General features: G+C 39.0%; 1 protein-coding gene across 1 annotated transcript; it reads left to right on the top strand.

The window, feature by feature from the left end:
• Positions 1-445: 445 nt before the first annotated feature.
• Positions 446-19,382, top strand: lonp2 (lon peptidase 2, peroxisomal). The gene is made up of 17 exons (XM_005929031.3): positions 446-1,003; positions 2,409-2,544; positions 4,074-4,187; positions 5,839-5,970; positions 6,642-6,764; positions 6,850-7,010; positions 7,208-7,302; positions 8,316-8,434; positions 8,560-8,699; positions 11,969-12,110; positions 12,424-12,574; positions 12,881-13,007; positions 13,853-13,992; positions 16,950-17,035; positions 17,361-17,568; positions 17,666-17,856; positions 17,942-19,382. The coding sequence occupies exons 1-17, from the start codon at positions 771-773 to the stop codon at positions 18,170-18,172; spliced, it is 2,529 nt and encodes an 842-aa protein (XP_005929093.1). The 5' UTR covers positions 446-770; the 3' UTR covers positions 18,173-19,382.
• The last annotated feature ends 1,805 nt before the right edge of the window (positions 19,383-21,187 follow it).

Raw genomic sequence — 21,187 nt, 5'->3', positions numbered from 1 at the left:
TAATTGATTATTAGTAGAGCTACTGTGCAGATTGATGTTTTAAAATCAGTTTATTATTAACTAATCAGCGTTACTTAATCAGCATTGCATAAACATATCAGAAATATAATTTATCTGGCTGTGAGGAGTATTTTTTAAACTATACTATGCAATGAATATAATAGTAGGTAGTGTGCAGCTTGCCATGTGACATGTGGTCGGGGGGGGGGTGTCCTATTCCTCTGCGGGGCAACCTGCATATGGCCAATAAAGCATTCAATTCAATTCAATTCAATTCAATTCAATTATTCAAAATTCTTATTTTCTTCCACACTGAAAACAGATTAACGAATAAAATCGTGAAAGCTTACTCAGTCTAAAGTTCGTTTTTTTGTTTTGTTTTGTTTTTAAATCATTATGCGATCGCATGTTGTTTGTCCCTCTGCATTCACCGTAGCCCATCCAACAACTTCCGACAGGAAGTTACGATATGGGAGAATGACAGAAAAAAGCTTTTTCGGATGTAAAAATAGTTTAAAAAAATGAGTATAAAAACTCCCAGTTGCGTTGTAGTTTTTAAATTGCTTCGAATACGATTTCTCTTTTTTGCAATAGAAATTAAATGTCCTCATCAGGTCATCAATGAGAGATTTATTTTTGAAAGTTCTACCCGGAAGTCTTGTGTTTGATCTCGGCTGGCCTACTTAACAGCAAAACAAGTAGGTGTTTACTGAAGTTGTGTTATAAAACAGTCACTGGGCACCGACATTTAAAAAAAACAAAACTGGACAATGGTCTCCGGCGGTGCAATTCAGATACCGAGCCGTCTCCCGTTGCTGCTGACCCACGAAGGAGTTCTTCTCCCGGGCTCCACGGTCAGGTTCAGCGTGGACTCCCCACGGAACATGCACCTTGTCCGAGAGCGGCTGCTGAAGGGGACTTCGCTGAAAAGCACCATCATAGGGGTGATTCCTAACACCAGAGACCCGGAGCACGACACCGACGACCTCCCCACGTTGCACAAGTAATGAACTTGTAGCTGTGTAGCTTTCTGTGGGTTTACACGGTTGTTGTGTGGAGGTGTGACATACAGCTGATGGGTCCCCTTCAAGTTGTCATAAACGTAACAGGTCACAACATCTCTGCAGGATAAGGAAGAAGATCAAATATATTTCCAGTACACAGGAGTATTTTATGTGTTTAGACGTCTGTAGTGTGTGTCATCGTCAGGGGAAATGTACTGAATATTGGGTAAATCGAAACTCAATGCATATTTGAGCATGTACTTTACCTACCCCCCTTTTTTAAACTATTATTTGTTCTAGAAACATCTCCACTTTTACTGTAGCCATGAAGTCGGAAACGGCCGGGCAAGCACAGAGAAGCGGACTTTAGCCTTTAATCAGTGGACTCCAGATCAGTAGGTTACCAAACAGCGTGTTCCTGTCTCTAGATTGGTTACCAGGAAAAAGATGGTTTGTCCGACACTGAGTTAATCTGTGAGGAAGGTGGTCATGCTATCTTAAATCATAAAAATTGTAGAACATTTTCTCAGATTTCCCTAAAAAAATGTACGATTTCAATTTTGATTGAATGATTGAATGAATGATTTAAGGCTTTTTTAAATATATATGGCTAGTTTAAATGTGAAAAATAAATCAAGCAATTGTATAAAGTTCCATATTTAAAGATGCACTAAAAAAATATGTGACACTGCAAAATGAAACCTGTAGAAGAAATACTTGAAATACTAGAAGATATCAGTGGGTAAGTTAATCCAAATGAAACACAATTCTGCCATTTCCAGGTGAGGCTCTGATTATATCTGAGGTAATAATTATAACTGAATTAAAGGCTTTTATCTTTAATATTTTCTGAGATATATTCATGCTGTAATGCACCCTCATTATTTCAAAGTGCAAAAAAACCAGACCATTTTTCAAGAAAATGTATCTTGAAAACTACTAATATCTTAACAACAACAAAAATCACTGTTTTTTTGTTTTGTTTTTTTTCAAAAATTAAGAGCTTTTTTTTTTTTAGGAAAATCTGAGATAGTTGAGCAGAAAGACCACATTGATTTGAGATGGAATGAATAAATCCTTATAATCCTCTGCAGTGAAGGACAGGAAATACTTGCACTTGCTCATGTAAATGTTTGGCGCTTATACTTAAAATATAACAGGGTTTGAATGAAACTCAGATGGTTGATTTTCCACACACTACAGCACACTTGCTGCTTATATGAAGCTTAAAAGACACTGTGAAAGGCTCCAACACGATCAGAGGTGTGAATACTGAGGCTTTGCAAGCATTTAAAATCAGAACAGTTTGTTGTACTGCAGAATGCAACCTTTCAGTGAACTGCTTTTCAATGGCCACCTCATCTGTCACACACTCTCTTTCTCTCTCTGTGTGTGTCTGTGTAGAATTGGTACAGCAGGGATTGCAGTGCAGGTAGTGGGCAGTAACTGGCCCAAACCTCACTATACCCTCCTCATCACTGGACTGTGCCGATTCAGTGTATCGAGTCTGTTAAAAGAGCGACCCTTTGTCCTGGCAGAGGTAAGCTGTCGGTTTGATTTGATGTTAAAATATTGGAGCAATTTTTTTTTGTAAGATAAACCTAAGTTTCTGGATGTGCTGTCTATTTAATGAGCGACAGTGGTCATCATAAGTGTTCTGTTTTGTACCTGTAACGAAGCAGTAGTATCACTACATACTGATGATGTACTCTGATTTAGTCAATGTAAGAAGTATTCTTTCCTGCAACACTGTATTTACTAGTTGCCTGAGGGTAGATAATAAGAAATGTTTTGCTATTTCCTGTTGTTGTACAGCAATATTCTTTGTAAACACACTGTTAATGTTTTTTATGCTTATAGTAAACATGACAAAAGTTTCAGGTAATGGGGTTCCCATACTGTACAAGTGATCCCTGTGAGCCAAAAGCTCAGATTTCTGCACAGACTGCTGCAAACATTTTGTTTCTGATTTGGTTTTCTACTCTCAGCTTTACATCATGCCAATAATAGATGGCTTGGTCCTTAATATGCTAATCTCAGGCACATAGCTCTAGCTGGCAGCACAGAAGCCCCACTCATCTGCTGCTCACGCCTTCTTTTTCCAAGGTCCAGCGCATCAGAAGAAATCTGACTAAAAAAGGGGGAGAATAGATTTAAATTGGTTTGATTCAAGCAGTAAAGTGGAGGACTGCACCAAGGTCAAGTGTAATATTGAATTTTCTGAACTGTAAATCATGCAAGCCCACAAGTAATAGAAGTAGCATTAGTGAGAAAAAGGAGCAATAGCTGAACATTATAAATCCCCTAAAAAACCCCAACAAAAAATCAGTCTGAGAAGTTAAAGGTCACCTGATTCCACTACTTGCCAAGTCCAGCAAGAGGTTCAACAGAAGTTATAAGCTGCAGAAATAAAGTTTGTTGGCAAGTCAGCCAGACATGCCTAAGGCTGAGATTATAACTCCTTGTGCACATGGGAAGCTACAGACACACAGTTGTTCCTATTCAACAACTTTCAAGTCAGCTTAGGATGCCTGATGCATTTCATACGTGCTCCGTAGATCTACATCTATAGAAAGATGGATTCCTTATTCGGAAAGTCTTGGCAGTTTCCCTCCATGAATTACTACACGTTTGATTTTCTGTAAATCATTTAAAAGTCAAATTGTGCAGATGTGGGTGGACACTGATCGTTGTGTAGTATCTCTTTCAGGGGCCGTTTTGGGGTTTCCAGCACATGTGCAGCTGGCCCATTCAGAGTAGAAGGAGTGCTCGCTTTTCTAAAACCAACTCATCACTTGTACTGCGGCGTAATCACTGACCTCCACTGTCTAGTTATTAAGATGGGATTAAATTGAGTGATAGTGAGAATACATTTTTATTACCCGGTGTGAATTAAAAGTTCTTTTATCAGCATTTAAACAAGATCATCTAGTGTATGACTTTTATAACACCATTTCATCATTAAATAAAGTGATGAAACATGTTTTAGCATATTAGAAATGCACAATACACAAGTATGTGTGGCCTCACAATGTGACTCACTTTTTATTTAAAAAAAAAAAATGACAGGTGAAGCAGTTAGATCAGTTGGAGCGGTATACGACCCCACAAAGAGATGCCACCGCAACAGATGATGGAGAGCTGGGGGAGCTGTCGGAGAAGTTCTACCAGGCTGCTGTAGAGGTGTGTGTGTGTGTGTGTGTGTGTTTAAGAATTTAAGAGAGTGAGGTCGTAAAAAAATTCATGTCTTGAAAAACTGATTAAGTTAAAAACAAAAATGCCTTTGTAAGGAGGAAAAAAATGCCAAAAGGGCGGTGCAGACTTGAAGAGTGATGACTGACGGACATGTGAGGGTTCTTTAATATACACTAAAGTGTTACATACACACAAGAGCTGTTGCCTACAAAGAGACTTGCATTCAGCAAATTACTTTATATGTGGACTAAAACATTTCTTGATTTTTCACAGCCTGCAAAATCTATGATGTGTTTGTATATTCAAAAATATATATAATTTAGGCAAAAAAATTAGACACAACAACTGAAACGACTTTAACATGTGTTGTCTTGAAGAAATATTAACTGAAGTTGGATTGGGGCCAGGCTGTATTTTAATGAAATACCACTTTGCATTAAAATACTCTAAACTGTGAACATTCGTGTTTAGATTTGTGGAAAATCGAGGTATAGTTAAAAAGAATCATCAGAATTGAAAAAGCAGTGGAAAACATTTTACCTACTGGTAAAATGCTGCCCCCTGCTGGCGAAAGTGTTGTTAAATTTAGCAGAATGTGCTTTTTTTTTTTTTTTTTTTTTTTTTACAAAAATTACTTTTGAGGGGAAAAACAGGGAATGCCACGTCTTCAGTAAATTTATATTGTTATTTGAAAATAGTCCCTTAAATTATAATGCACGTTTTAAAAAGTTTTATTTAGATTATGAAATGGCTAAATAAACACTAATTGTTGATACCCAGTCAACTATTCGATTTTTAAAAATTTATTTATTTATTTATTTTCATCTGTAAGTCACCGCTGGCAGATGATTTTGTAGAACAGCTCATGTCATTCTGAATTATTTTTTAGGCTGCTGTGCACGCACAGCGTGTGCTGTCTCCACAGCTTGTCAGTTATTTTCTGGTTAGAATCTTTTCTCTGCTGTGGCTGCCAAACAGCCTAATATAGTTCTACTGTCATATTTAAATATTTGCTAGTTGTTGTTTTTTTTTCACGACAAACTACTTTTTTTCTTCTCAAGTATTAACTTTGGCCATACAGCTCAGTTTAAGTGTCATCTATCCACAACAATAACTCATAAAGCAGCTGTTTCATCTAGATGTTGCTTTGAATATATCAGATCCTGACTTCTGTACTGAGGTCGGAAGTTGGGTTTCCTCCTGACTTCCTTTCCACCTAAACCCTGTTTGCACATCCAACCAGCAGAGTGGGATGTACAAATCTATGTACAAATTAAGTTTGTGCGTGTCATTTTACAATGAAGCGATCTGCAGATTGCAGCTGCCACTGTATGCCCTTTACTTATAAAAACTTCATCTCAATGTTTGCATTGGCAGTTTATGTAAGAGCTTGTTGTCAATTATTTTCAAAACTTACTAAACTGTGAAATATGAACATTTTTGAGAATAATAAGAAACAGGCAACTTTTTAAAAATGTAATATATGTGTAAACTGTGCTGTGCAGCAGCATGATGTGATGGATCCGACTGAAGATGAAAACATACACATGCAGTTGGACTTGATTTATTGTGTTTTTTTGTGTGTGTGTGTGTGTGTGTGTGTGTGTGTGTGTGTGTGTGTGTGTGTGTGTGTGTGTAGTTGTTAGGTATGTTAGACATGTCTGTTCCAGTCGTGGCCAAGTTCAGGCGCCTCTTGGACAGTCTGCCGAGGGAAACTCTACCTGACGTTGTTGCCTCGATGATCCGCACCTCAAACAAGGAGAAACTCCAGGTGAATTCAAACTGTATACACAATCAAAGCTTTAGAAGAGCCAACATGTTTTTATTCATTTTTTTATAAATCAAAAAGGTTTTAATCTTGATGCAAACAGTTTCTGCAAGTGTTCTAACTTCAGTTGCTCTGCTTTTGCCAAATACCCATTTTAGCCCAAACTACTTGTGGCCCCTCCTGCAGTAAATCCTAGGTTTACTGCAGGAAGGGCATCCTACATCCTGAAATATGGTGATCCTTTTGATATGGCAACTACTTGGGACATAAAAGGGAAGCGGACTCTTCTTCTTCCTCCTCCCCTTCTTCTTTCCTTCTAGTCTTCTTCTTCTTCTTCTTCTTACTCCTCCTCCTACTTCTTCCTACTGTTCCACTTTTTACATTTTCTTACTTTTCTTTTTCTTCCTCTACCTTTCTTTCCTCTTCTTCCTTCTGTTCTACGTCCTTGATATCTACAATATTAGACAGTATACTTAGAGGAGAAAGAGAGAGGTCACTATTTGTTGGGGTTTTGAAGCAACACAGGAACTTTCCACTTATTCTGCCATTTAAGGATTTAGTGCTTTATTTTTTAGCATGAAAGCACACATTGATGTGATTTTTGACTTTTTTTCCCCCCTCAACAATAAATCTTCACCATAAATAAAATGTGTTGTTTTCCATGTGCTGTGAAGGTCCTGGATGCATTGAGTTTGGAAGAGCGCTTTAAGAAGGCCCTGCCCATGCTGACCAGACAGATGGAGGGACTAAAACTGCTGCAGAAAACCAGGAAGACGAGTCCTGATAATGAGAAGAGGGTAACAGATGTGCAGTCCTTGTATGTTCACACTGTGATTTACATTCCAAATCTCGTGCTCACATTTGGGATTCCCCTCTGTTTAGGTGTTGGTGCGGAAAGGTACAGTGTTCCCAGGTCGACAGTTCAATCTGGATGAGGAGGATGAAGATGATGATGGTGATGACACAGCAGCCTTGGAGAGGAAGGTTCATGGGGCGAACATGCCTGAAGCTGCCCTCAAAATTTGCCTGAAAGAACTCAAAAGGTAAATTTCATACAACATATACACAATATAAAGTGTATTTGTGCATACTTCACAAACACAAATAATGCTGCTGCTTTTACTTGTTTAGACCATGTTTAGATCTGGCTCTGTTTGGTGTCTGTGTAAACATGATCCAGTACTGTAATTAGCCTTAAATACTTCAGTTAGATTGTTCATGTTCCTCTTCAATCTGTCAGATTGAAGAAGATGCCTCAGTCAATGCCTGAGTATGCCCTGACCAGAAACTACTTGGACCTGATGGTGGAGTTGCCATGGAGCAAAAGCACCAAAGGTAAATTAATCTGCAGACAACTTTTAATGGACGTCAGCTCAGTTAAACTCATTGGGTTTGGTAGATTTCACTGAGCCGTAGTAGTGACAGTAAAAACTGTACAGACTTTGACATTGAGAAGGCTTTGCTATGCAGCTGTCTGCTTTCCAGCTCAAAGCATCTACTGCGTTGATTAAGGCTGTCATCTTTTTAATGCGTTGTTAAACAATAATCAAAATGAAATAAACATTCTCAGTCTCTTTGGGTTTTGATTCGCACTCTTTAAGCTACATTTTTAAGGTCAACGTATCCTGGACACCAATTATTTGAAAGCTTGGAGTTGTATTGGTAACTCATTGAAGTGTTATTGGCTATTCATAACCAGCCACTTTGCACATACAGTTAGTTGGGTGGACTGAATCAGGCCAAATTAAATGGTGCTACACAGCGTCCCAGCATACATAATAATGCTTGAATTTCACAAGAACTGTTCTGGTTTGTCCCTGCTGATTGCAGGCGTAAACATGTAACTAAATATAATTCATGACTCCAAATGTTAAGGGTAAGGGTTCATTTAGCAGCAGTGTCAGAGGTCACAACCAAAGTATGCGCTGCTCTCTGACATCTGATTGATGGACCTCTAAAATTTGCCAAACCACTGTGGGGCAAATTGTCTACCCGGTTTTTGATGTCTGTGTATGTTTCTTTGGTCTCACATTCAAATTGCTACTAGAGCAGGTCAGCTACTAACCGGAAGGTTGGTGGTTCTATCCCAGGCTCCTCCAGTCTGCATGCCAAATATCCTTGGGCAAGATACTAACCCCATGTTGCTCTCCGATTCATCCATCGGAGTGTGAATGAATGTGTATGAATGTTAGATAGTGAGCACTTAACAGTTTAGAAAAAGTGCTTGTGTGATTGGGTGAATGAATTAGTTGTATGAAGCGGTTTGAGTGCTCAGAGTAGAAAAGTGCTATATAGTGCTATATAAGAGCCTGTCCATTTAACTCACCTAAAACACTTAAACCTTCTAGACTGCCTGGACATCCGAGCTGCACGTACCCTATTGGACAACGATCACTACGCCATGAACAATCTGAAGAGACGCGTCCTGGAGTATTTAGCTGTCAGGCAGCTGAAGACATCACTCAAGGTGCTTCCTTAATATCCCAGTCTACGGATGCTTAAAGATGAAATCTTGTGTTACACAAAGCACTTTTCTTACATTTGTTATGTATTAATCTTTGAGTTTCATACTGCTGTATCTGCTGTTTTTAGGGCCCCATCTTATGTTTTGTGGGCCCTCCTGGAGTCGGTAAGACGAGTGTAGGACGCTCGATTGCCCGAACTCTGGGCAGAGAATTTCACCGAATTGCTTTGGGAGGCGTCTGTGACCAGTCTGACATCCGAGGACACAGGTATGCTCATAAGATTGTTACGCAACTGAAGGTTTCGTGTCCACAGTGTAGACTGTGAGTTTTCAGGTTGCCCATGTATAGCAACAACCCCCAAAAAATACGAACTACAATAATAGACCTGAGATATGCTAGTTTTTTAACCGTTTTACCAGAGAAAACTGGTTTAACAGACGAACAGCTGATTCTGTTCGTCTGGACACTGATTGTTATTGTGGCTGTTGACAAGTTAATTTAAACTTTTCCATGTGTCCCTGTTCAAACACATCTGAATACAATTAGTAGGTCATTAGCAAGACTCTATAGAACTTGACTGCATGCTGAAGTGGCAACCCCCAACCCTATTCAAGTAATTTTAAGGAAATTTACTGGTAAATATTTGGAAAAATGACAAAAGTGCTTTTATTGCGCCATGTTCATTCACTCATGAGCTGCTGTAACATAAATCAAATGGCTGAATTGCCACCTCAGCATGCAGTCAAGTTCTGTACTCTTTTACCAATGAACTACTAATTTTATGCAGGTGTGTTGCAACAGGGACACATGGAAAGGTTTCAGGACACCGGCCCTTGAGGACTGGAGTTTGAGATCCGTGGTCTACTCACACCCACCCACACAAAGCGTGTTGCTTTCTTTGGAATAGAGTCTGCATTTTTATTTAAATCCCTGTTTCCCTGCAGCGTAGTTTTTTAAAAGTAGGGTAAAGATACAAATTCCAGACTTAGGACACCAGCTGAATGTGCCAGTATTTTAATTCCTGAACTAAAATAATAATATATTACTGGATGATTCCACCAGGGAGCACCCCTGAAAACTAAGACAATGCAGGTAAATGCTCCCTTTGTCTTTCGTCGTCATATTCAAACTTTTGCACCAGTTGTTGACACTAATGTGTCCACTGACTGCACTGCAGGCTCACAGTGGCCCTACCAGTCACAAATGGATATTGCATCTTTGGAATTAGGAACTTTGTGAAGGTGTGCATGAGCGAAACTCTAAATAAGTGCAATATAAATAAATATAAAGCAATATGTAATTGTAAAATTTAACAGGTAGATCTTTGTTCTTTTTTCTTAGGCAGGATTCGTGCCAAACAGCCTTTCATTGTTCTTGTAACAGTGACAATAAAATCTATCCTATTCTATTCTATTACTGTAGTCTTGTTATGTAGAACTCTTTTAAAGTGGCTAGAGAAATGTGCTTGAGTATATTGTTTTCATGCTGGGACTTAAATTGCTCCGTGGACGTGTGGTGGAGCAGAAACACAAGCTCGCGTAACATAAGGCATTACGGTACATTTGATGCTTTATACCAGTGTTGGTCAAGTTACTTGAAAAAAGTAATCAGTAACTAATTACTGATTACTTCCCCCAAAAAGTAATCCCGTTACTTTACTGATTACTTATTTTCAAAAGAATAATTAAGTTACTTAGTTACTTTTTAAAAACACGATTTACAACCTGAAGTAGGTGATAAAGTCGATAGATCTTTCAGCCCAATTCTACTTTTTCTGCATAATCCATCATACAAAATGTAATCAAATGGAAAAGTCTCTTTTTAAAACTTGTTTTATTAGTTTTAATCTTTTAACTTTATGCATCAAGCAAAAATTTAATTATATGCAACATTCTCTGACTGGAAGAAATTTGTTTAACATTTAAACCTATTTTCTGCACATTCCAGCACATAAAATAAAATATTTTTTTTGTGTGTTTACACTCAGTCTTTCACATAGATGCAAGTAAAACACACAAAATAAATAACATGAAAGACTCAGCGGTCCTTTTGCTCTATTTTCACCTGTAAAGCAGGAGTAGGGTAGGCGGAGGTTTACCCTGGTGCAGGTGTGCAGCAGCGGTCAGTGGAAGAATCCACGAGTTTCTCTGTGAGTTTCCCATTACGTGGTACCACACTCGGTGCTTGTTGGAAGTTTAGGGGGTTTTTTTCGCTGTAAAAAGAAGTTTTCTTCTCACGCACAACGGACCCTAATGTTTTTGTCACATTTTATGGACTCAAACTCAAAGTAAGGTCAGTACTTCCACGCTTTAAACGCTGCATGCTCATACTCTCTCCCACACTCGATATATGATCCACTGTTGATCTGCACACAGCTGTTGTCACGAACGTCGCACTCACTTACGTCACTGTCATGAAACACTCTTGCAAAAAAATCACGGTTTTAGTAACGCAGCGTTCCTACGGGAAAGTAACGGTAATCTAATTACCGTTTTTGCAATAGTAATCCCTTACTTTACTCGTTACCTGAAAAAAGTAATCAGATTACGCGTTACTGCCCATCTCTGTTTATAAATCACACTCACAAATAATGAAGCTCACTATGAAAAATCATGTATTTTATCCCAAGTTTTTCCTTAACACTCCCCACTGGGAAAGCTAGAGTAAAATAGTGTCTTTTTTATTTTATTAAGTCCAAAACCTGAACTAAGATGTAATGAAATTTCTTGGGAAAGCCTGCTGATATCATTCAAGCATCCCTTAAAGTCCACTTGGGTTTAATTTAAATGAAGGATAAAGGACATAAATGGAATCGGACAGTAGTCTGAAAGTATTCGGCACATTTGTTGGTTTTGTTTTCTTCTGACTTGGACTTTTACTTTTATGTAGATGACCTTATGTAAATATAAGCTTTGTTTTTCTGTAAAATAAAGAGAGGTCACTGGTAATCTGTGTTTGTTAGAAAGTGTTAAAAGGTTGTCACCAACTGGAAGACAAATTGTGGCCAAGCACATACACCACATCACACAGATCCTCTTGTTACTGTTATGGGTGTCATGTCTGGAGTCTCTGTGCGAGCAGAGAGGCGAATGGGGCAAAAGAGTTCATCTCGGGTTACGTGGATGGTCGTGTTGTTTTAAATCAATGGCTCACATACATATTTACACCCAAATAAGAAACATGTGCATGTCCTACCAACAGCAGAAATAAGGACCAGACTCTTCAAACAATTGATTATACAGTTTGTTCAACTTAAAAATATTTCTGATGTTCTTATGTGATTTAAATCATTTTTATTTCCTACTTTCGAAGCCCACAAACTGCTTTCAGCCAGTACATGCTAGCAAACACTTGAAGCTTGCTTGCATTAGCTTTATTCACTACAGAGAATGTCGCATCTGTGTTTATTTTTTCTCAGATATTATTGCTTGGTAATTCAGTGCATATCTCTAGGGTATATCGTGAGCCTTTGGTTTGCTTGAAACTGAAAAGTTCACAGAGTAGAGCATCATTTTGCGTCTTTGCCATGTCTCCAGGCGTACATATGTAGGGAGCATGCCCGGCCGCATTATCAATGGTTTGAAGACAGTGGGCGTCAATAATCCCGTCTTCCTTCTGGATGAGGTGGACAAGCTGGGGAAGAGCCTGCAAGGGGACCCTGCAGCTGCTCTGCTGGAGGTCAGTCTGTTTCTCTCTCAGGTTACGTGTGATGTAGTATCACGTCTTCTCTGGTTATTTACTCCCTAAACAAAACCTTAATGTTTTGAAGGATTAATTGTCAGTAGCGAGTAGAAACATGCAACATATCCACCAATTGGTTGCTATAGCTACCTAATTAACCACTACAACACATAATAATTTTCATAATAACACAAGTGTTATTAGTATTCCTGCCCCATGATGCCACAAAGTTCCCACTTACTGCAGTTTGCACAGTTTACAAAAAACACACACACACACAAAATAAAAGGGTTTCTGTGTGCACGCTAAGGTCCTGGACCCAGAGCAGAACCACGGCTTCACAGACCATTACCTGAATGTGGCCTTTGACCTCTCACAAGTGCTCTTCATCGCTACAGCAAACACTACAGCGACCATTCCCCCGGCCCTGCTTGACAGGATGGAGGTGCTGGAGGTACCAGGTGGGTTTAGTCACTTTGTTCTGACGAAATATCTCAGCAGATTTATCAGAGGTTATCATAACAAGAGGGTTTCTATTTTATTGAAAATACGTTCCCAGAACTCCACTATAGAAGTCCAAAAAGTTTCCAATTAAAAGAAAAAATATTTTCCTGCTAAATGGGCACCTGTGTTCCTCAAAGGACATGACATAATCCAAATCTGAAAGATACAAATTATGAGTCATTTTAAGACCAGAGTGAAATCTAGCATCTGATCTCCCTGTTTTGTTTTGTTGTTGTTGTTTTTCTTTATTACTGTTGTTTCAGGCTACACCCAGGAGGAGAAGGTGGAGATTGCTCACCGCCACCTGATTCCAAACCAGCTGGAGCAGCATGGGTTAACCCCTCAACAGCTGCATATACCTCAGAGCACCACACCGGACATAATCAGCAGGTACAATCTCACACAAACTCAGTCATCGTCACCTAAGACTGTAAGACTGCATAGCCGTTTAAGCTTTATGTTAACGGCAGCACACAGCGGCATCAGTGTCAGATACTGGTGGTGAAACACACTGAAACACGTGTGAATTTTCAACAATGAAATTGTGAGAGAGAGGATTTGTTCAGTGACCGTTGATCTGTGAGAATGATTGTTATAGCTTCTTCATTTAAAAGAGACTCGACAGACATAATTTTATAAAAGTAAACTTACATGTAGAATACGTATCACAGGTTCTCAGCTGATCGTTATAGAATTTACACATCTTAAATGCAATCTTATTGTTCTTTTCAGCACTTAAAAGCAGTAAAATATTTTTCCATATCTGTGGAACGAGAGTTAAAGCAGACTTTTGTTGTGTACCTCAGAAATTCAAGAACTGATTTGTGTATGAGAAAGACAATATAGCCAGCTGACGGCTCACATACGAGGCTATACTTCTGATCTTTAGAGTGTTAAGTTGTCAAGTGATGTATTGAGTCTGTCACGTGGTGAGCTTTATTCTGTCTTTCTGACATGCAGAGGCGGTCTGGTTAGTGTGCAAAAAATAGAAAATATATAGGTTGATCTGGGTAGATCTCTTTTGCAAACAAATAAGAAAAAAAAACACATTTCAAAAAGGAGAGAGACGGGTTCTCAGGTGATTACAGTTACAGGACAAAACAAAGAGCAAGTACATGACTGACAGTCAGAGTGTTGCCTAGTTTTTAACCCTACCTGATCACACTGTGACTCTCAGTGACAGCTGTGTTTTAGTCATCTGTTATCTGTCCTTCTGTTTGTTCTTCCTCTTTTAGGTACACCCGAGAAGCAGGTGTGCGCTCACTAGAAAGGAAGATCGGGGCGATCTGCCGAGCTGTAGCTGTCAAGGTTGCCGAGGGTCACACACTTACCAAGACAGAAACTTTGACCCCTGAAAACTCAAAACAGCATGGAGGTGAGGGTCTGAACCTTCCATTTTGGTCGGGCTGTGGAATTTAATTTGAAGCTTTAGCTGCAGAACAGCACAGAGCTACACACTAACAAAGCTTGTGCATTAAATACCAAATGTTGAGTCATTACAAATATTGAAAGATGAGGTACAACAGAAAAGAGCATCTTAGTTAACACAGAATTTTTTCAGTAATAATAGCAAAATGAAACACTCATCACTGGACTTATTTATTTTATAAATTTATTTATTTATTTACTTACTTATTATGACAAAAAGAGTTTGCTAATGCTTTTTTGACCAGAGTGTTTAGGCTTTGTTGCTTTAAGGGTTTTTCTTTTATGTATTTGAAGACCATACTGCCATGTAAAAAAAAAAAGAGTTTTTCACAGGTCCTGTAAAATGAAGTTCACCCTGTGATTCAGTAGCTTTTAGAACCTCCTTTAGGAGCAGTACCTTAAAGTAATTCTTTCCTGTATGACTTCATCAGTCTCTCATATTGTGGTGGAATTTGCTCGAGAGCTTGGGGTCATTGTCCTGTTGCATCATTTGAGCCCAGTTTTAGCTGTTGGACAGATGGTCTCACTTTTGACTCTAAACAAATTTGGTGTACTGAGGAGTTCATAGTCCACTCAATGCTCAGGTGCTCAGGTTCTGTGGTAGCAGAACAAACCCAAATTGTCACCCGTCCAATTCTGTGCTTGACAGCTGGTATGAGGTGTTTGTGCAGATATGCTACATGTTTGTTTTTTTCCAAAAACAAGCCATACTTGTTCAGCCTTTTTCTAATTGTACTGCCATGAAGTCTAACATTTAGCATTCTGGGGCATGTATTATTGTAGGGTGTTAATCCTGTGTTCCATGTCGCTCCCCAACCGGTCGCGGCAGATGGCCGCCCCTCCCTGAGCCTGGTTCTGCCGGAGCTTTCCTCTTGTTAAAGGGGAGTTTTTCCTTCCCCCTGTCGCCAAAGTGCTTGCTCATAGGGGGTATTATGGTTGTTGGGTTTTCCTCTGTTAAATACAACAAACCAGCCTATAACTAAAAAAGAAACAAGGACTAGTGTTTTAGCAGCTCTCTGAGATTTTGTGCAGGTGAAAGAAGGCACTTCAGAATGGAATATTTCAGGCTTTTACCTCAAATTTTTGACTCAACTCAAATTTCAAGTTATTTTCTACATTTTGCAGGGTTTTTGCAGGGTTTTTTCTCAAAGTTTTGAGTTAGGTACCTTCAAATGTTGACTTACTATCTTGACATTTTAAGATAATGACACCATATTCTGACACATGGATCGCAAAACATGTTTTTTTTTTTTTCATTGGGGGAAACAAGCTTCCAAAGTCTTATTGAACTGCAAGATCCCTTTTTGCTTGAGTCATAATGTAAAGTAAATGTTTTTTTTTTTTTTACTGTAATCCAGAATCGAATGTAATTTTTTTCTCATCCAATCAGGTTAGTTTTATTTATATTGGGCCAAATCACAACAACATATGTAACAGGCCTCATATGTAATGAACAGCAACATATTTTACTTGGTATCATAGTATTGTACACTGTAAAACTAACTGATATTATTTGGACATCTCGAAAAGTCGATTGAGCTTGTTCAGAATAAATTTCATGTCAACCTGTGACTTAGTTTGGCGACACAGATGACGCGAGTAACTGACACAGATCTTATCTGTGTGGTTAAACAAAGAACTACAGACATAGTAACAAAGACTGACTGCACGTGAGCAACAACTGGCTAATACGTTAGGAGAAATATCTCCCACAATATAGTTCGGGTAACAGCCGTTAATAATGTTGAGTTAAAACACTTGTGCTTCTGTTCTTTGTTGCAGAGTGCGAGTGTTGGGCACAAGGGGCTGAAATGAGCCTGGGAAAAATAAACTTGACCAGAGCAGTTTGATGGATGTTGGTTCATAATGTGATGTTATAACAGACAGATGTTTGACATGGTGACAAATTAGTTATTGGTTGTTTATTTGTCTAATGATCATTTGTAAATCAAATTTTACGTCAGGTGTTAGATATCTGAAGCATGCTCGCAAGTACAACATTATGATTTTTATGCTAATATCCTAAATAAACCTTATTGTGCAGTGTCCTACTCAAAAGCACTGGATATTACACAGCAGTACTCAGTTTTTGATTTGTCTGCGGGATTCTCGGTAGAGTAAATAAAAACAAAGAACTACAAAACTCATTTTTGCATCATTAAGTAGCAGACATGAAGACCTGAAATTTTGTTTTAGGTAGAGTGGTTTAATTACAGAGAAAGACAGAAAAATGGGATAAACGTGACATAAGTGTTTCTTTCTGTTCTTTAATGCGGCCTTTGTGTTTCCAGGTAACCGTGTGTGTGTGTGTGTGTGTGTGTGTGCGCGCGCACAATTGATACATGTTCTCATGCATTCTTTTTGTATTTTCTAAATGGTAGTGGTTTTTGATGTTCATCTGTGATATTTGTGTTTCTGTTTGACTTTTACGTGTGTGCATGTTTGCGTCATGTTGGTGCGATTTATGTATGTGTGTTCACAGCTGGTTTTTCGTTCTCATTCGCAGCTATGTCACTGCCATTTTTTTTTCCCTTTCCCTGTGAAGCCTGGTGTATGTAGTTGTTTTTTTTAACTAAACAATCTCTAAGATCTGATGATTGCAGTGTGTTTACGTTCACTTAAGAATATTCCTAACACCTAACTGCACGAACATGGGTATAAACAACACATATTGTTTCTTTGACATGTAGCTTTCTGAACCACAGGCTACAAAAAAAATATGGATGTAGCTAATGTGATGTTATCCACAAATTTGTGAAACCCTTTTCTGAATCCTGAATGTTGCAGATGTTACCATGTTTGTTGGTTTTTTGTTGTTTCTAGACAGGAACTGAATGCAGTTATTCACACGGCAGTCCTTGATTTAGCTTTCAGTGAATGTTTTGCTGTAATGTTTGTTTTCAGACAAGGCAGCACCTCCAGAGTTGCCCATAGTGATTGATCATATCGCACTGAAAGACATCCTGGGGCCTCCAGTGTTCGAAATGGAGGTAAGCAGAGAGAGAGAAAGAGCAGCGTGTGCAGTGTTCATAATCCACAAGTTTATTACAGAAACATGCAGAATTTATTCCCATGAACATTTTTGACCGCCTGAATTTTCTGGACCTCAACCGATGCGATTGGTTTCCATCACAATCCATGACTCTATAAAGGCAGCCTGTGAGCAGATCTCTCAGCTCCATACAGCTGCTGCTCATCCTGTCAGATTAAAGTCATTTGCCTTTCTCCCTTCATCTCTCCAGGTCATGTGGAACTTGTTTTCTATGTACTTTTATGAGGATTGAAAAAGATGTTTTCACGTGTGCATATTGGCAGGTCTCTGAGCGGCTCACCCTGCCTGGTGTAGCTCTCGGCCTGGCCTGGACGCCGCTTGGTGGGGAGATCATGTTTGTGGAGGCCAGTCGGATGGAGGGAGAAGGTCAGCTCACTCTCACGGGTCAGCTGGGAGACGTTATGAAAGAATCTGCCCACTTGGCCATCAGCTGGCTCAGAGCGAATGCTAAAACCTACCAGCTCACAAACAGTGAGTCCAGATACACCAGTGTTTATATTCTATTTTGTAGTTTTAGAGAAATACAAAACAACTTATGTTGTGCAACTGTGTGTGTGTGTTTGAATAGTGGTGGGGGGTTCAGATCCTTTAGAGGGGACAGACATCCACCTCCACTTCCCCGCTGGAGCCGTCACCAAAGATGGCCCCTCTGCTGGTGTTACAATCGTCACCTGCCTGGCTTCACTGTTTAGCGGCCGACTGGTCAGATCAGACGTCGCCATGACTGGAGAGATCACGTTAAGAGGGCTTGTGCTGCCAGTAAGTTATCGTAGTAAACACACATAAAACGATCATCTCTAGTCCACTCTAGTTTTGACAGACAAGTGTGGCCCGTCCTCTGCAGGTGGGCGGGATTAAGGACAAGGTGCTGGCTGCACACAGGGCAGGAGTGAAGCGCGTCATCCTCCCGAAACGCAACGAGAAAGACCTGGAGGAGCTTCCAGCAAACGTCAGAGCCAACCTCGACTTTATCACAGCCACAAACCTGGACGAGGTGCTCAACGCCTCTTTCGATGGAGGGTTTCCGGGAGTAAGCAGCACGCGTGCACACCCTCAGCTCACCAGCAAACTGTAACACACTGCTCAAAACACATTAACAATGTAAGGCATCTGTGATCTTGGATAATTAAGCCGTTTTTTGATCCTTAGAAGAGCTGTAAGGTCTTTTTGCAGATGATTTATTCAGTATTACAAAGCTAACTTGAAGTTGAAGATGGAGCTGAGATACAGGAGAATTCAGTTTACAAAATCCCCAGCTCCTCTTTGCTAATAGCACTGTGCAGCCAGCTCAGAAATAACTGCTAAATATCATCATAGTGGGGCTTTGTTTTTCATTTCAACTGAATAGCTGCTTATTTCATTTACATTGACCTTGTATTAGTAGCCTGGCTATGTCTTCCGAAGCAGGGGGACTAGTGAGTGATACATGCCTTAAAGATTTATACAGGTTGAATTTGTGCGCTGAAAAAGCCCAAATGTGCATGAAGAGTGCTGCTAAGGGAAAGAAATTGATTGATGTTTGTTTATGTAAATTGTTCTCCTTAATCACATATTTTATTTCACTCTAGTTGGATTTTTATCAGTGGATCTTTCACATCCACAATAAAATTTTATTTAGCTGCACTGATGGTGATGAATATATTCTGTGATTAAAAACTGTAAAGATTTTTTGTTTCCATTTCCTCCACTAGGCTGATAAATTGAAACATAAAATAAATTTTGATTTCTTTTATTTACTGTGACATTTACCGATTTTAATTATTTAGCCTACGTTTTTCCTGCTCTTGGAACTTTTAGTTGGACAAAAACTAGAACTGTACAGTTGAATATGGATGCATCTTAAAAGTATAGCTTTTTGATGCTTTAGCCTCAAGGATTCAAGTGTGCAGTAGAATATTCAGATGATTAGCTGACTAATATCTTTAATTTGATAGCTCACTGAGATGACTTCTGATTCTGATGTTGTTTTTTTAGTGAGTTATGGTTAAATCATAGAGGGACATGATTCCATAAATACGTGTTTTACTGAAAAGCATAAAATGGAAAACACTAATGTCCAGTTATTTGTTCGACTTTTAAGCAGTCTGAAAATATCACACACATGCATCCAAAGTCCATTGGTGACACCATAGAAGACAGTTTCTTCCATGCAACCTCGTATTTTGGTCATACACAGTAATACTGTGTAACAGCTTGAATAGTTGCATGTTTAAAAGTGCTCATTCATTGTAATAAACGTTTCTGCCTCTGAGGGGTGCTATAGAGTCTTCATGAGGCTGCACTTTTCTTCAGTCTTGTTGAGTGCTACCCTCTTTGTTTTGTCACATTCCGCCTGCCTAGTTTACTGGTCTAGGGGAATAGGTTTCCATGCGAATCTTTAGTAAACTCAACTAATCTAAGTTCATTATTAATTTCTGCTCATTTGCTTTATAGGAGCTATAATCTTGTACAGCAAGAGATGAGCTTGCTGGCAGCCTGCTGAGATACAAAAACTAGAGATGAAGAATAATATTTAAGGATGACGTGGCCTTCAAGAGTAATCACGAGGGGAAATGTTTTTTTGTTTTTTTTTTAATGTCTTTCCATTCTCTTCTTTTTTTTAAATTATAATGCAAACAAAAATATTCAGTCCACAGTTTTATAGCTTGTCTGACAGTGAGATACGCCCACACATTTGCTGGTGGTAGTATCCTCTTGCATCACTTTTTGGAGGTACAGATGCCTTTTTGTCAGCTGCTTTGTTTCAGTTGTCGGCTGAGATGTGGAAACCTTCGAATTAACTCATCTGTACCAAAAAGGAACAGAAGCAAGAACAGTAAGAAAAAGTGCAGTACAAAAAGTAAATACATGCCTCATACATGTGATGGCAATAACGCAGCATGCACATTATATGCTAGTGTTCTTGCAAGACACCTCGAGCAGGAGGAACTCCTTTGAGCACAGATTTGTTAGAACAATTTGAAATATTTTGCAAAAACATTTCTTTATGACTATAAGAATGTTTACTGAAAAAACTTGACAGCCATCATATTTAAATATCACACAAAACAAAACAGTGCAAAGTCTGACTTATTCACTGAAGTTATAAGTTGACTGTACTGGGGGCTACATGTTTGAGTACACATTAGCTAAATATTACACGCTGCACGGTGCAGTATCAAAGAGACTACTGGAGTCAGTGTGCCTTGCCACAAAACTTTTTTTTTCTTCAATTATTTAAACAAAAGTGTTTGGTGAGTTGTAGATGTTCTAGGTGAATCTCTCAAATTTTGGAAAAACCTGAAGCTCTCTGCACAACAGAGCACCATCAAAATACACTCCAACTAGTTTGTGCTCACCAGTTCCTCCAAACACATTTGATGCAATAGCTCTTACAGAGAGTACTTGTCCACCCAGAGGATGCATCATTGTGCCAATACGCTGCTGAATTAAAGCATTTTTCTGGTCAGCTGCACATTCCCTTTGTGCTTGCTGGGGTTTAGCAGTCCGTGTGGGTGTGGAGCACTTCAACTTCTTTAAAACAAATTATATTTGAATAATGAAGGTATTAGTGTTTTGTGTAAAGATGCATTGTTGTCAGCTTTTCCAGACCTGGGACGTCCAGCTTTTATAAATCACCCCTGAAACTCAAGTACATCTTTCCAAAAGATCTTCTGCCACTTTTCCCTACCATTAGTCCTATTGCTACTTCAGCCACAATGATGCACTGTTTTAAGGAATAGCAATATTAATAGCAATCTCATGGCAGGCACTCAACTGAAGTTCTACAATGTTTGTATACAAGAAACTATCGGGATGGGATATTTGATTCAGTGTAAAGTCTGGAATACTTATAATGGTGTTGATACGCCTCTCGTGAAACTGACGACTGGAGTTGGTTCAAAATGCACATCACCGAAATATTTAGAAAAAGCAGATTTGGGCATAGACTTGTTGCTTCTTGCTTATGAGGACAAGACTCAGACATGAATGGTCAATAGCTCTTGAAAATTAACCTCAGCCCAAATGTTCAGCCGTTCTTTCAGACAACCTGACAAAAGACAAGAGAAACTACAGGGGAGCTTTCACTTTATTTTAGATAAATACAGGA

Source organism: Haplochromis burtoni, unplaced genomic scaffold (assembly GCF_018398535.1).
Source record: "Haplochromis burtoni strain Fernald_Lab_line unplaced genomic scaffold, NCSU_Asbu1 Contig_113, whole genome shotgun sequence".
In the NCBI taxonomy this organism is placed as follows: Eukaryota; Metazoa; Chordata; class Actinopteri; order Cichliformes; family Cichlidae; genus Haplochromis; species Haplochromis burtoni.
This window is presented reverse-complemented; position numbering and strand designations above follow the sequence as displayed.